Source organism: Trachemys scripta, chromosome 1 (genome assembly GCF_013100865.1).
Source record: "Trachemys scripta elegans isolate TJP31775 chromosome 1, CAS_Tse_1.0, whole genome shotgun sequence".
In the NCBI taxonomy this organism is placed as follows: Eukaryota; Metazoa; Chordata; order Testudines; family Emydidae; genus Trachemys; species Trachemys scripta.
In genome coordinates, this window is record NC_048298.1 from 295,221,130 (window position 1) to 295,234,852 (window position 13,723).

Genomic DNA, 13,723 nt, shown 5'->3' on the forward strand with positions numbered 1-13,723 from the left:
AAAAAGAACAGGAGTACTTGTGGCACCTTAGAGACTAACAAATTTATTAGAGCATAAGCTTTCGTGGACTACAGCCCACTTCTTCGGATGCATATATGCATAAGAAGTGGGCTGTAGTCCACGAAAGCTTATGCTCTAATAAATTTGTTAGTCTCTAAGGTGCCACAAGTACTCCTGTTCTTCTTTTTCTCAGGAAGAATGGGACTAAGCCTATTCTTGTCACTCTTGGCAGGAAATTGTGGAGAAGGGAATGAGATCACTCTTAATGTCCCAACAAAACTGTTTTAGGAGTGTTAGATCCCTTCTTATAAAGAAGAATAAATTAAACTTTGAAAACAGACTTTTATCATGGAGATAGCAGAAGTTTAAAAGGCTAATCTGCATATTATAGTGAAGCAGTAAGTGTAATTAATAGATACATATTTACCATGCTAAATAGCCTCTGGATGCTTCATAGTCTGTGGATCAGATCTTGATTACTTTAGGAAAATAAAAACTCTAGATAAAACTCTTCTGCCATTTTGATCAGTAGTTTTCAAGACTAGAAGGGAAATGTATAGTCTAATCCTCCAGCATAACACAGGCCACAGACTATTCCTCATTAATTCCTGTATTCAGCCCAATAATTTGTGGCTGAACTGGAGCATATATGCTATATTTTTACAATGTCTCTCAACGTGCACTCTCTTCAAGAGTGGAAAACCAGTTAAAATGTAGTCAAGGGAGAATTCCAAACTTCTTGGTTTAGCTACTTTGAGCCGTTCCCTACCCTCCACCCCCCCGCCCCCAACTGTAGACTTCATATAGAGCAACACAAGTGACGTATTTTTGGGAAGGAAGATGCTATGTGAAGACTTCAGATCTCCATTCCGTGAACAGAAGAAAATCTCTGTCACCACCTGAAGAAATAAAACAAACGTGTCAAATAATTAAAATGGAAACAAATTATTAACCGCTTGTCCTGAATGAAGTACTTTTGAATTCAGAGTGCATAAAAGAATTCCAGGATTATAAAAACGTATGGAAAAGGTCCTGGCCTATAAATTGCTTTCTGTCTTAATTATACTGGTCTCAGTTATTATGGGATATAGGTCAAAGCACAGCCCCTGCGAGGAATCAGTTTTTAAACAAAAATGCTCTTATGATTTTCTTTCTATGTTCTGTCCCCCTTACTTCTTTAAATATGTTAATATTTACATATTATTTTAATTGGAGCATTTCATTAGTTGTGTTAATATGAATTCATATTTTGCATAATGTCTTCTGCAATGTCACAAAAAATTTATTAGGAACTATTGGATTCTCATCTTTCTGTTACTAACTTGTGTGACTGTAGGGAAATCAAGCCAGCTCTGCCTTATCTTTATCTTTCTGTAGAAGAGATATAAAAATGCACAGGCATTGTATGAGGCATAATTGATGTTTCAGAATGCTGTATAAGTGCTGAGTGTTATGACTGCTTGAATAACATGTATTAATAAAGTTTTTAAAATCTTGTATATAATAAGCCATACAAAAAATGTTTGCAGATGTATCGGTGAGATTGCATTTCTGTATAGAAGATAACATAGGGTTAGGAGGCCCTTTGCACTATGAAACTAGAAAGTGATGAGCCAGTCTCTGTGACTTGTATAACTACAAAACAGATTGCTGAAAATAATCCAGCCCTCTCTCGTTTATCATCCTGATTAGCTCTGGAACAAACTAGGCCATTTAGTATAGCTTTGCAGTAGGTTTTTGACACTAAAAAAGGTTAGTCTTCAAGGCTGAGAAAGTGACAGGACTAAAATTGTGGTATGTCCAGAGGATGACATAACTACACATCTATTCAGGGCAGATCGTAAGCTATTAATTTCTGTTGCCGGTAGAATCAGTTATAAATTTGCTGGGCTTTATATAAAGATTTTTCTAAACATGATAAACTGAAAAAGAGGATTTTTTAGGCCCGTTACTGAACCTAAAATGTCCATGATGGAGTTTGCCTGTGTTTGGTGTGAAGCAGTAGCCTTGTGTTTCAGAAATAGCCTCTAGTTATGGTAATTGTACCAATTGGTCTCTGTAAAGCTGTGACTATCAGCCCAGGAAAAAAATGAAGCATGACCTCAGAGGGATGGCAGTAGCATTTTTCCATATGTGCGTACTACCAAATAACCTGACACCTGATAAGCAGTGAGAGCAGCTTTTCAGAAACATTGACTTTAGCTATGTTAAGAGAGCTGACCAGTCATAAAAATAAACTTTGACAGTGTACATTTAAATTATTTATGTATGGGTCCAGGAGAAGGACAGTAACAGATAGTCTTGGAATTAATCTTATTTGTCTCCAAATGATGTTCCGGTATGCTAATAAAATACTTGACTGAAGGCTTTATGGTTAGGCAGGGATAGGAGAAGTACAGACGTACAAAAATACAGGGATAGGAAAAATAAACACCACTTCTCCTAGATCTGGTTTGAGACAGAAAAAGGGTAGCTATCCTTTATAGTATGTAGTAGTTATTGGGCCCCGGCAAAAGACGGGAGGGAAAAGAAGCAACTCTCTACCTCTTGCTTGCTGCTGTCAGTGACCCCTCATCCTTGGACCAAACACAATGAAGCTGTCACTCTCTACTCTTGCTGAGTGCCAAGTGGAGGTAGGCAGGGGAAAACAGAAAAGGGCCTGTTACCCCCAATCTGGCAGCAATAGCAGCCAGCGGGCCCACTGAGACCAGCTTGAGCCAGCACTCCTAGCAGCCAACTCAATGGAGAAATTGATGTTTTTACTGGAACTGATTCTGAAATCTTGTACTTACAAGCGCCAATTCGTATTGCAAACTCACTTTAGGCTTCAAAAGTGAACTATTTAGTTCAATCCAGAATGGATAATCTGAACCTGATGTCAAAAATACCTTCTTATTTTAGCCTCAGAGGGCCGAAAACGATAAGAAAATGTAACTGAACAACTACTTACTGGCAAGAATATATTTGGAAAAAATAAAATTAATTTGTCATTCACATACAATTGATGTGGTTAGCTGAATTGAATTAGATTTACAATGGAATTACCATTATAATTGTACTCATCATTTCTTAGGGGACAACTCCCTCCCTTAAAAATATAGATCCCTTTTTTCCATTATTAGTGGGACTCTTAGATACACTTCTGAAGTGAATTATGTATCTAATTCTGCCTGCATTTAGTAATTCTGTCAGAAGTGGTCAGTTGATGAAGTTACTCGCTTAGCATAAAATAGTGCTTTTCACTAGATGAACTGAGTCTCTGCTGCATGGTATTTACACACCAGAACAGAATTAGAAAATGAATTATGTTCCCTTAACACAGAGATGGAGATCTTGTTTATACTTTGGGTGCTTTAGATCATTGTGACAATATATAAAAGACTATGTGGTATTGAGTATTATAAAATCCAGTTATCTGAAATTCATTTCCTGTTGATCTCTGTTAAATGACATCAAAGACTTTGTTCCTGAGTTTAGTCCTGCAGAATGTGAATGCTCTCAAGTTAAAATGCCTTGTCATATGACTGGAAATCTTGAGCTATAGTAAAGAATGAAAGGAACATAATTATCCAATACTGAAAACACCTTTTCTTGAAAACAAGATCAACATTTGATAAGAATTCCTCCCAAAGGGAAGCAATCCTAGGCTGATCTGCTGTCAGAGACAGGATACTGGGTTAGATGGACCATGGACCTGACCCAATATGGCTGTTCTTGTGATTGTGGGAAGTTTTTTTAACAAAGCACTACACATAAGGAAAATATTGCTTGAGCTAGGTGAATGGGTTGGGTTGAGACTGTTACATCTCCCTCTCAAGCACACAAACGAAGTGTGCCATTTCGTTGCTTCAGTAAGACAGTTCTTGTGCTCCTACATCATTCTTAGAATCTCAACTCAGCTGAAAGTATAGCAGCCTCATCCCCAATTCTGTAAGCACTGAGCTTCTGTGGAAGCAATATATGTGCAATCTGCTGTTCCTACTTGGGGCTAGGGTGTGATGCGAGTCTGGTAGATGGTAAGGAGAAGAACAGGAGTACTTGTGGCACCTTAGAGACTAACAAATTTATTAGAGCATAAGCTTTCGTGGACTACAGCCCACTTCTTCGGATGCATATAGAATGGAACATATATTGAGGAGATACTCTGAAACCTGTCGTAGATGGTAGGGTTTGCATTGCTGGCAGGTTATGTCTCTAGTGCCACAGGGGAAGAGTCTAATCTCTTGAGTAGCCTAGTCCCTTGCCCTGCTGCTGGCAGGAGCTGCTTTCTTCCCTGTCTCTTTTCCATGCAGCTGAAGCACTATGCTGTTTCATCTGTTCCTCTGCTGTTGCCTGCATGGCTCTATCCAGTGCATTACATAGGGGAACATGCAGTTGTTGCCACCATTTATGAGTTTGAGAGGCATGAAAAGGCTCCTGGCAGTCAGCCCAGGGCTAGGCAGAGTGAGATCCACAGTTTTCCCCCCATTCTTCCTGCAGCCCTGTTAAAATAGCCTCTTGGCTTAGCAGCAACACTCCTTCCTCAGTCTGTTTTCCCTTTCGCCTCAGAAATATTTCCCCTAGAAAAAGTGGTAGCACATTGATGTTTTTCCCCCCCAATCCTCCCACATCTGATGTGTTGGGTCCTTGTAGGAGAAGACAATGGTAGTGAAACATTTGTTTACTCCCTTGGTGTGACTCATGATGCATTTCATTTAAGCAGCACCTCTGCCCAACCTTAGCCTTCTACCATAAAATGAAGATAGAAGGAGAAAAAGAGAAATCTCAGGCTTACAAAATTAATACTCTTTTGTTGCCAAGGACTTTGAATAGCTGAAAGTGTAGTGGGCACAGGGTGGGGAAGAGGGGGAAATAGGCCATTCATATCTAAAACTATTGTTAGTGAACAGGAACCTCCTTACAAATAATAGTGAAAAGTTATTGTGGCACTTGAACCAGATTTCAGCAAATTTAGGCAAGGCAATGCAACTAGAAAAGCTTCCAGATTCTACAGTCATATTGTAAATCTGGAGGGAAACTTTTGCTGTTAAGAATTTCTGAAGGCATGTTTGTTCTTTGATTAAAAAGTGCTAGTTGGTTAAATTTACAATTTATAAAATAAATGTACAGAGTACGTTTTATGAGGTTATAACCGAGGGGGTATTCTTAGATTATAACCATATTAACTGTGGACCTAGGGGTGAAAAGGATTAAAAAGACCCAAATGAGTGATTTTTCTCAAATCTTCTTTTTATTTTAAGGTATGCAGTTTGCATTACTTTAATTCATGAATGTACCCTATTGTGTGTTTAATTAAAAACTGGGCTTCTTTAAATCTATACTTTGACACTGAGGTAGACTATGTTCAGCGTCGTCTAATAATTTCACCTTTTGGTTTATTTATTTATTTTGGTTAGCCAATGTCATATTATTAATTACTTGATTTTATTGATTATTTTCATGAGCACACTTTACTTTTAAAGCAGAAGCTGAGGCGAAATGTGAACTTACTTGAGAAGCTGGTTATGCAGGAGACGTTGTCATGTCTGGTAGTGAACCTCTATCCAGGGAATGAGGGTTATTCACTGATGCTCAGGGGGAAAAATGGATCAGGTAATATTCCTGCTGCTTAACTATTTTCATCTTCAAAGTGCTTTATTAGTGCTAATTAATCAGTATGAGCCATGCTGGCTGCTTGCATTTGGTGCTTGTTTCTGTTCTAAAGCAATCTTCTATACAATTCTGTTCTTGAACTAAAAATGTCCAAGCACCTGATCTTGGATGATGCTCATATGAGCATAGGAATAAATTCTAAATTAGCAAGCTTTAGCCCTCTGCATAGTCCTTATTTCTGTATATAACATTTATTTATCCAAAGACAAATTCATCCCTTTTCAAGGGTGTGTGGCCTCTACTACTTAAATCCAGCCTATCCCAGCCCTTCATCCCCTACCAGTCTTCTTGTCCCAGTCTTTCCAAGTCTCTTTGCCTAGCCAGGCCCTGGTCTCCCTATTCAAGGTCCCTTGCCCAGGCAGTCCCACTCTCTGCTGCCCCCAGCTCCTCATCCAGTCTCAGGCACTTCCCTCTCTGTGCTCCTCATCCTAATCTTCCTTCCTCCTCTGGGCTGCTTGTCCCAATCTATTCCCTTCAGTACTCCTCCACACTCCGTTCCAATTCATCCCCTCTGCACTCAAGTTAAGTTGCTTCCTACATGCTGCCTGAATGCCAGCTGGTTGAGCATTGAGGGCACTGGAAAGACAGGTGTCCTGCTGTCTGTTCTGTGCTGGGTGCTATGACGGCCCACAGCAGCTGGGTGCAGCAATGTCAGGGGAAGATCTTCTCAGCCCATGTAGCCCTGGGCTGGAATGTGCCCAGTCAAGATAGACTCTTCAGAGCATTTAGTTGCCAAATTCTACTAAGGCTTTACTGAGTATGTGTGAACTAAATTTTTTTCCGAAGTTTTATAACTTGGCCCAATTTGGGAACTTTTCCAGGGGAACAGCAAAAACAAATGCCCCTTCCAAATTTCAAGTCCCTGCTTCAAAGCACAGAGGCACTAGGGATTCTTAGTGAAACAGTTGTAAGAATTGTTTTTTAACTTGGGCAAAACAACAGTTTTTTCTCTAATCTCATTTTTCCCTCATCTCACTGAGCCATTTTTAAAAAAAACTTTCTAGGAAAAATCAGCCTTAGGCAGACACAAAACATAGGAAATTTCAGCCCATATAGTTAAATTTGGTAAAATTATAAGAGCTAAAAAAAGGGCCTGAAAATAGGAAATGTCAGGTAACCTTAATCGTAGGTGGTAGTACCCACTGTGCTTATAATTAAGGAGGAACGTTTTCAAAAGTAACTAGTGATTTTACGTGCCCAATTTGAGACACCTAAAATGTCCTGATTTTCAAAGGGCTGGCTCTCAGTATTTCATGATAATCAAGCCCTTTTAAGTTGTATCAAGTTGGACACTCAGAAACTGAGGTACCCAAAATCACTAGTCACTTCTGAAAATGTAGGCCTAATTAAAGCTGTTTTGTACCTTTTAGCCAGGAACAGGAACTTCAGAATATTAATCATATTGTCGTGCACCCTTTGGGAAAACAAGATATTTAAATACAAATTTCTACAGTAAAATACAATAAAATAATAGACAATTTCTAGGTGATTTCTTAAAAAATAAATTAGCAATTTCTTTAATACTTTGTGTTGTTTGTGTCACACAGTTCAAGGCAAATATCAGGTGAGACAGATTTGGAAAGCAGCTTTCTGCACTTCCTACAACAAACAGGAAATTTAGTTTGTCTATATAGGGACTGTGTTATTGTTGAAACATGTAGCCCTCGATCCTGCAAACACTTATGTACATAGTTAACTTTCAGTACGTGAGTAGTCTCATTGAAGCCAATGGGATTACTTATGTGCTTGAAGTTAAGCATGTGCATAAGTGTTTGCAGGATCAGGGATGAATACTTTAGTTTGCACTAGTTTGCTTGTTTTTTAATCGTTTCTATCATTTATTGCTGAATTAGTTCTACGTGCTGATACTGAAAGAGACATTTCCTGTCTCCCTGTAGTTTAGGTTTACAGAGAACTCATTTTGGGGCCAAATTCTGCTCTTACTGAGATAAATAAGAGTTTTGCCATTTACTGCAATGAGAGAAGGATAAAGCCAATATTAAATGGCTTGGAAATACAGTCAGAAGCATGATAATGGATATTCTGTAAAGAAAATTGGGATTTGGGATAGTTTTCAACAGCCCCACTTCTTTTTTTTAATATGCTCATAATTAGCATTTTACTTTTGAAGCTGTAGTGGGAAGAAATAGATAAGGCATTGCATTCTTTTTTTGAATTCAGATTCTGAGACCATTCGAATGCCTTATGAGGAAGGTGAACTCCTTGAATATTTGGATGCAGAGGAGCTGCCACCTATTTTGGTTGATCTTTTAGAAAAATCTCAGGTAAGAAAATCTTTACAATTAAGGGTTATTCTTTTAATCAGTCTCTGATCATGTGAAGGGCACCCCCGGGGGGTTCTGTACATCTGCAGTGAGCAGTTTGAAGCATCAGGGTCATAATGCTTTTAGTGTCCAAAATAAAACATCTTGTTAGCATCCAAAACAAATAAATTCATGCACATTTTGTGTTTTTACCATGGTTTAGTCTAACATGACAAACCGCTATGGCTGTTATGCACCAGAAAAGTGCGCTTTAGTGAAATGTTTGAGATTGGAATTTCATAAATGGTAGGTAGTCAAGTTTTCTGTCTGAATGTTAATATGCTCTTTTGGAGCTTGGGTGTTGGAACTATTTGGGTGTGTACTAAAGATCACTACACTTGACTATGCCTAGTGGTTTAGAACTCTTTATTGGTTTAGCTATCGTAATAATAAGCACAGCAACAAGGACCATATTATGCAAGTGGAAGCAACTGTAGAACTCCCACTGACCTCAGCAGAAATGACACCATCCTGTGCTGGGGATGAATTTGGTTTTATGTCTGGATGGGGTATATATATTTACAGAGTGAAAACGCAGCAGGAGTTCACAGCTAGCTATAAGAGCATTGCATGAGTGGCCAAAAGAATCAATTCCAATGGTGGGTCCTGAGACAATTCTATAATATATATATTTACAGAAATATTTTTCTTTGTTTCAAACAGGTTAATATTTTTCATTGTGGGTGTGTCATAGCAGAAATACGTGACTACAGGCAGTCTGGTAATATGAAATCTCCAACATACCAAAGCAAACATGTTCTTCTGCGTCCAACAATGCAGGTAAGAGGTACATCAAATTAAATGGTTTAAACTACCCTGAGTGGGATCTTCTTTTTCTCACTCTTTAAGATAAATGTCATAATAGAAATTAGCCATCACTTTTAAATATTTTATATAATTTATATACAAATATATTACAGTTATATTATCGTATTTATTTGAAAAGTAACCAAAAATTTGCCTGTTTTTCCAGACTTTAATTTGTGATGTGCATTCTATAACAAGTGACAACCACAAATGGACACAGGTGAGTTTCCTTGTCAATTTAAATCTTACAATGATACAAAGGATGGAACAAAGCAGTTTTGAAAAATATATTAAACTGACATTGTACAGACCTTGGATTGTTTTAGGGTGATTGAGAGTCTGTTTAATGATCCAGAGATGTGCCAAATTAGCTCATTAGCAGCCTGATCTTGCGAGATGATGAGCACCCTCAACTCCCACAGAAGACAATAGGTGTTGAAGATGCTCAGCACTTTAATCTTTGATTATATAGGATAGTCTAACTAGTCTACCCTCCTCACCCTCCATCATCTTCATCATGTAGGCCCAGGTTGGCATCTGAAGAAGGGCTCCATAACACTATACTACTCTCCTGTGTAGAAGCACTTTCCCACTGGTACTGATAGCAGAGTGAAACTGACTAGGATTATGCAGTTCTAGTTGGTTTAATACATCAGAAATTACTAGTGGCAAAGTACATCTGCTGAGAAGCACAGACATATTCAAGTTCTTTGCCACAACCAGTATCTGTTGTCTCATATATATTAGTTGTGATAAAATAAAACTCTGCCACCTCATCAGGATACATCATTGACAGACTACTGATTTGCTTATTTCTTGTATTTTGTGTGTATGTGTGTGTGTCTTTCTTTTTTTGCTATAAAAAAATCTAGAAGTTCCTCAATCTACAATAGAGCATAATGATTCCATGATTCCTAAACAATAAATATTATATTTTCCTGGGTTAACAATCCAAAACAAAGTTATCAAATTGTGCGCGCATATGTATACACACAGTCAGATACCATGATGATTAGCATGAAATAAAAGCCTATATAGATATACAAAACTTCCAGTTTTTTTCACATAATTATAATTTGCATATATTATAGGAAGACAAACTTCTACTTGAGAGCCAACTTATCTTAGCTACAGCAGAGCCTTTGTGTCTTGATCCTTCGATAGCAGTAACCTGCACAGCAAACAGACTCCTCTATAACAAGCAGAAGATGAACACTCGCCCAATGAAACGGTAATAATTAGTCTGTGATATGTCAGGACATATATTAACCTGTTTAGAATTGTACAGATTATAGAAAAAATAAGAAAAATCATGCACTAACATGTTGTTTGTTCATAACCATGATAAAATTCATTTAAATTGAATAAGCTTTGAAACTCTTTGGAAATTTTTATTTTACTTTTAATACATTAATGTTTTAAGAAGGACTCTTGGAAAAAATATTTTTAAGGAAAGTCAAAAGTTTGTCTTATAACAGTGTCAGTTATTTGTAATCTGAATCTTATTAAGTACTTGTTCTGTGTAATGCTTTTGCAATCTCTTCCAAATAGGAAATACTCTAAGGCCTAGTAAGCCATGGATTATACTAAATTGCAGCTGTTAATATATTAAATGTATATTTAATGTGTGTGTGTGTGTGTGTGTGTGTGTATATATATATATATATATATAATATATGCACATGGATTATTTTCTTACAATGCCATACTGAATGAATACCAAATTGTATTGCTCTCTTATGATCATGTCCATATTTTCTCCATGGCTTATAATCAAAATGTGAGGTGAGGCAGACAGCAGCTGTGAACAATGTTAAATATGAGTATATGGTGTTAAAAATGTTTTATCTTAAACCTTCCTTGCACTTTGCCAAAAATTAATTAAAGGCTGTGGTTCACCAGGATAATGTTTCACGGGTTTTATTTTATGAACATGGGATCTTATTTTCATGACCAGACCTTAATTTATAAATTAAAAAAAATATTCAACTATATAACAGGATAAAATCCAGCAAAATTAATGTGATTTTCTATTTCTTAAATGGTTCAACAAACTTAGAGCATCAGTGTCCTGCAGAAGGTCTTGATCCTGTAAACATTTATGCACAAGTTTAATTTTAAACAACCAGTGGAATTGTTCATGTGCTTAAATTTAAGCATGTGTATAATTGTTTGGAGGATTAGCGTCTGAATGGTTTTAAGAGCAGTGTGGTGCCAAACTACTATTCAGTCTGTTAGAATAGCTTCTTTTTTGTGGATGGTTGTGTTCACAACTATTTTACAGTAGCCTAAAATGGTTCACTGTTATTTTACTAAGAAATACATATATGTATGCTCAGTAATATGTGAAATATATAAATGATCTGCTAGAATTAACAAAGTAGGTGTCAAAATGGATATTAGGTGCTCAGGTATGCAGAGATTAGCTAAATAAATTCATATGCTAGCTTCAGTATGATTGTAATTAGTAACTTTCATATCTACAAGTGTATGGTATAATACTAACATAGCTAAGGATCCTGTCTGGGCTGGAGAGAGTGGCAGCACTGTCATATTTTTTAATGTAATTTTAACTTTTTGTAGGCTTTGCACAAAGATTTGGCAAGATGAAATAAATCTGAACAATATTCAGTTTTTAATACATTTTTTGTAATATTTTAACTGTTGTCAAAATTTTTATTCCAAGAATATTTGCCACAAATATTGGTCATAAGAACAATAACATGTTTAAAAGCAGATGGATCACAATTATGTGTTATGCAACAACATAAAAGATGACCATTTAAAAAGCATATTACATAGCACATCTTTTTGTTACAATGTGACTGGCTTTTTCATGTGTGTATTAGCACACATGTGGTAGCATGTTTCAGTCTGTTGTTTTACAAGCACATTTCTCAATATGCCATAGGTGTTTCAAGAGATATTCCAGGTCATCTCTGAATCGGCAGCAGGATGTGGCACATTATCCAACTCCACCTCAGCTCAGACTACTTGACTACTTACAGAAAAGAAAGGAAAGGAAAGGAGCCCAGCAGTATGACCTCAAAATTTCTAAAGCTGGAAATGTAAGTATATTGCAAGTTAGAACGGCGAACATCATTATTCATTTATTTATTGTTAATCATTAGAATACAGATGCTCACATTGTTTTGTACTTTTCCCCCACCTCTCAGTGTGTAGATATGTGGAAACAGAACCCTTGCTACTTGACTGCACCTTCTGAAGTTGATGTAAGTTCAATTGTTTCTAACCACATTTGGGTCAGTAAAAATTTCACTTATTCAACGTTTTGTGTATCAAGCAGGAAGATAAATGATAAAGCAGTGAGCAATGATGGCCATCTTTGGGACGTTGTGCTGGGTTTGGGCACAGTGCCTTTGGGAACAGCTGCTAGAATGCAATTGCTTCACTCTCAGTGTGACGGGATCCCACACTTATTCCACAATGTGAGCCACACTCTTAGGCAATAGATTTTTCACGGCTAAATAAAGCTCTGCTAAATCTATTTAAAGATTATGAGAATTCCTCAATGAAAGCATTAGAGCAAAGTAACAGAAGTATGAAATCATTAAGGCTCTTCTCTACACTTGTTTCAAATGCATTATATTCTGATATCTGCTTTTTCTTTTAAGGTGGAAAAATATGCCAAAGTGGAAAAGTCTGTCAAACCTGATGACTCTCAACCTACTGTCTGGCCAGCACATGTGAGTAATTTAGACTTCTGGCCAACCTTTTCTCCCCCTAGTTAAGATGCTGCTTCTGTCAACAAAATGTAAATGAGATCATAAAGAACATTTTTTTCTACAGTCTAGTCTTCTATAAATATTTGGAAGGGAGATTGTCACGGGGAAGTGTGATTTCACACATTGGTGCATTGGGGTGATTATCAAACTAAAAGAATAACTGTAATTTATTACTCATTGGCACACAAAATAGTAAAAATAATTTACTCTTAAATTCCAGTCCTTAACCTCAGTTTTGTAGTGTGAGTATGATGCAATGGAATTTTGGCTTTGCCAAAACTGCCTACCCACATTGCAATAATCAGCTAGCCAAAGTACTGTAATTTCCCTGTCTAATAGCAGGACTTTGGGAAGCTGCTGCCACTACTGTAGTAACAAAAATGTAATAATTTACAAGAAGCAGTGTTTCTTGCTTTCAGTACACCTTTGTTTTGTTTCTAATCCTCATGTAATAGGTGAGTCAGGAGAGCTGCCTTTACAGTAATAACTCTTGCAGTAGATTCTGGAAGGGAGGTCATAGAATCATAGGGTTATAAGGGACCACAAAGGGTCATCTAGTCTAACCCCTGTAACACATCAGCACATAGAGCTATTTTAGGCAGAATGCTCTACAGGTTTTTTTCCTTCACTGTCCCAATGAAACCTATAGATCAGCAGCAAATTGCATGATCCAATACACAAGAAAATGCTTAAGTTAATTAGAAACCAGTTTATAGATACTTCATAATGGAATCGCCAACGTACTGTGCCCTCTTTATCTTCAGCATCCATCTCTTTGTCCTTGTAGGTTACTCTCTTTATCTTCAGCATCCATCTCTTTGTCCTTGTAGGTTACTTTATGTTACCAAAAATCTACCATCTTGGCAGTATGCTTTTCTTGTAGTACCTAATTTTCATCCCTATGGCATCCTATTCAACCATTGTTCTGTGTTGTGTATATAACTACTTTTAGATATTTGCAGTGTTGTAGCTTATTGGCCCCTGGATATCAGAGAGACAAGGTGGGTGAGATAATACCATTTACAGTTGGTCCAATAAAAGATATTCCCTCACCCACCTTGTGTGTCTACTTTTAGATGTGTTTCTTCTGTCTGCACTTCCAATATCTATCATAAATAGTTATGGGTTCTCTATGTTTCTTGTTTTTTAAGTAACTTATTTATCTCTCCCATCCTGTTAGTTAGAGAATTTCTT

General features: G+C 37.0%; 1 protein-coding gene across 1 annotated transcript in view; it reads left to right on the top strand.

Moving 5' to 3' along the window:
- Positions 1-5,439: 5,439 nt before the first annotated feature.
- Positions 5,440-13,723, top strand: part of SUPT20H (SPT20 homolog, SAGA complex component) — a 30,912-nt gene continuing 22,628 nt past the window's right edge. Inside the window, exons 1-8 of the mRNA XM_034758595.1 lie at positions 5,440-5,592; positions 7,834-7,937; positions 8,640-8,756; positions 8,950-9,003; positions 9,875-10,014; positions 11,695-11,851; positions 11,960-12,016; positions 12,419-12,490. Coding sequence (XP_034614486.1) covers positions 5,505-5,592; positions 7,834-7,937; positions 8,640-8,756; positions 8,950-9,003; positions 9,875-10,014; positions 11,695-11,851; positions 11,960-12,016; positions 12,419-12,490 — 789 coding nt within the window. The 5' untranslated portion in view covers positions 5,440-5,504. The remainder of the gene's footprint in view (positions 5,593-7,833; positions 7,938-8,639; positions 8,757-8,949; positions 9,004-9,874; positions 10,015-11,694; positions 11,852-11,959; positions 12,017-12,418; positions 12,491-13,723) is intronic.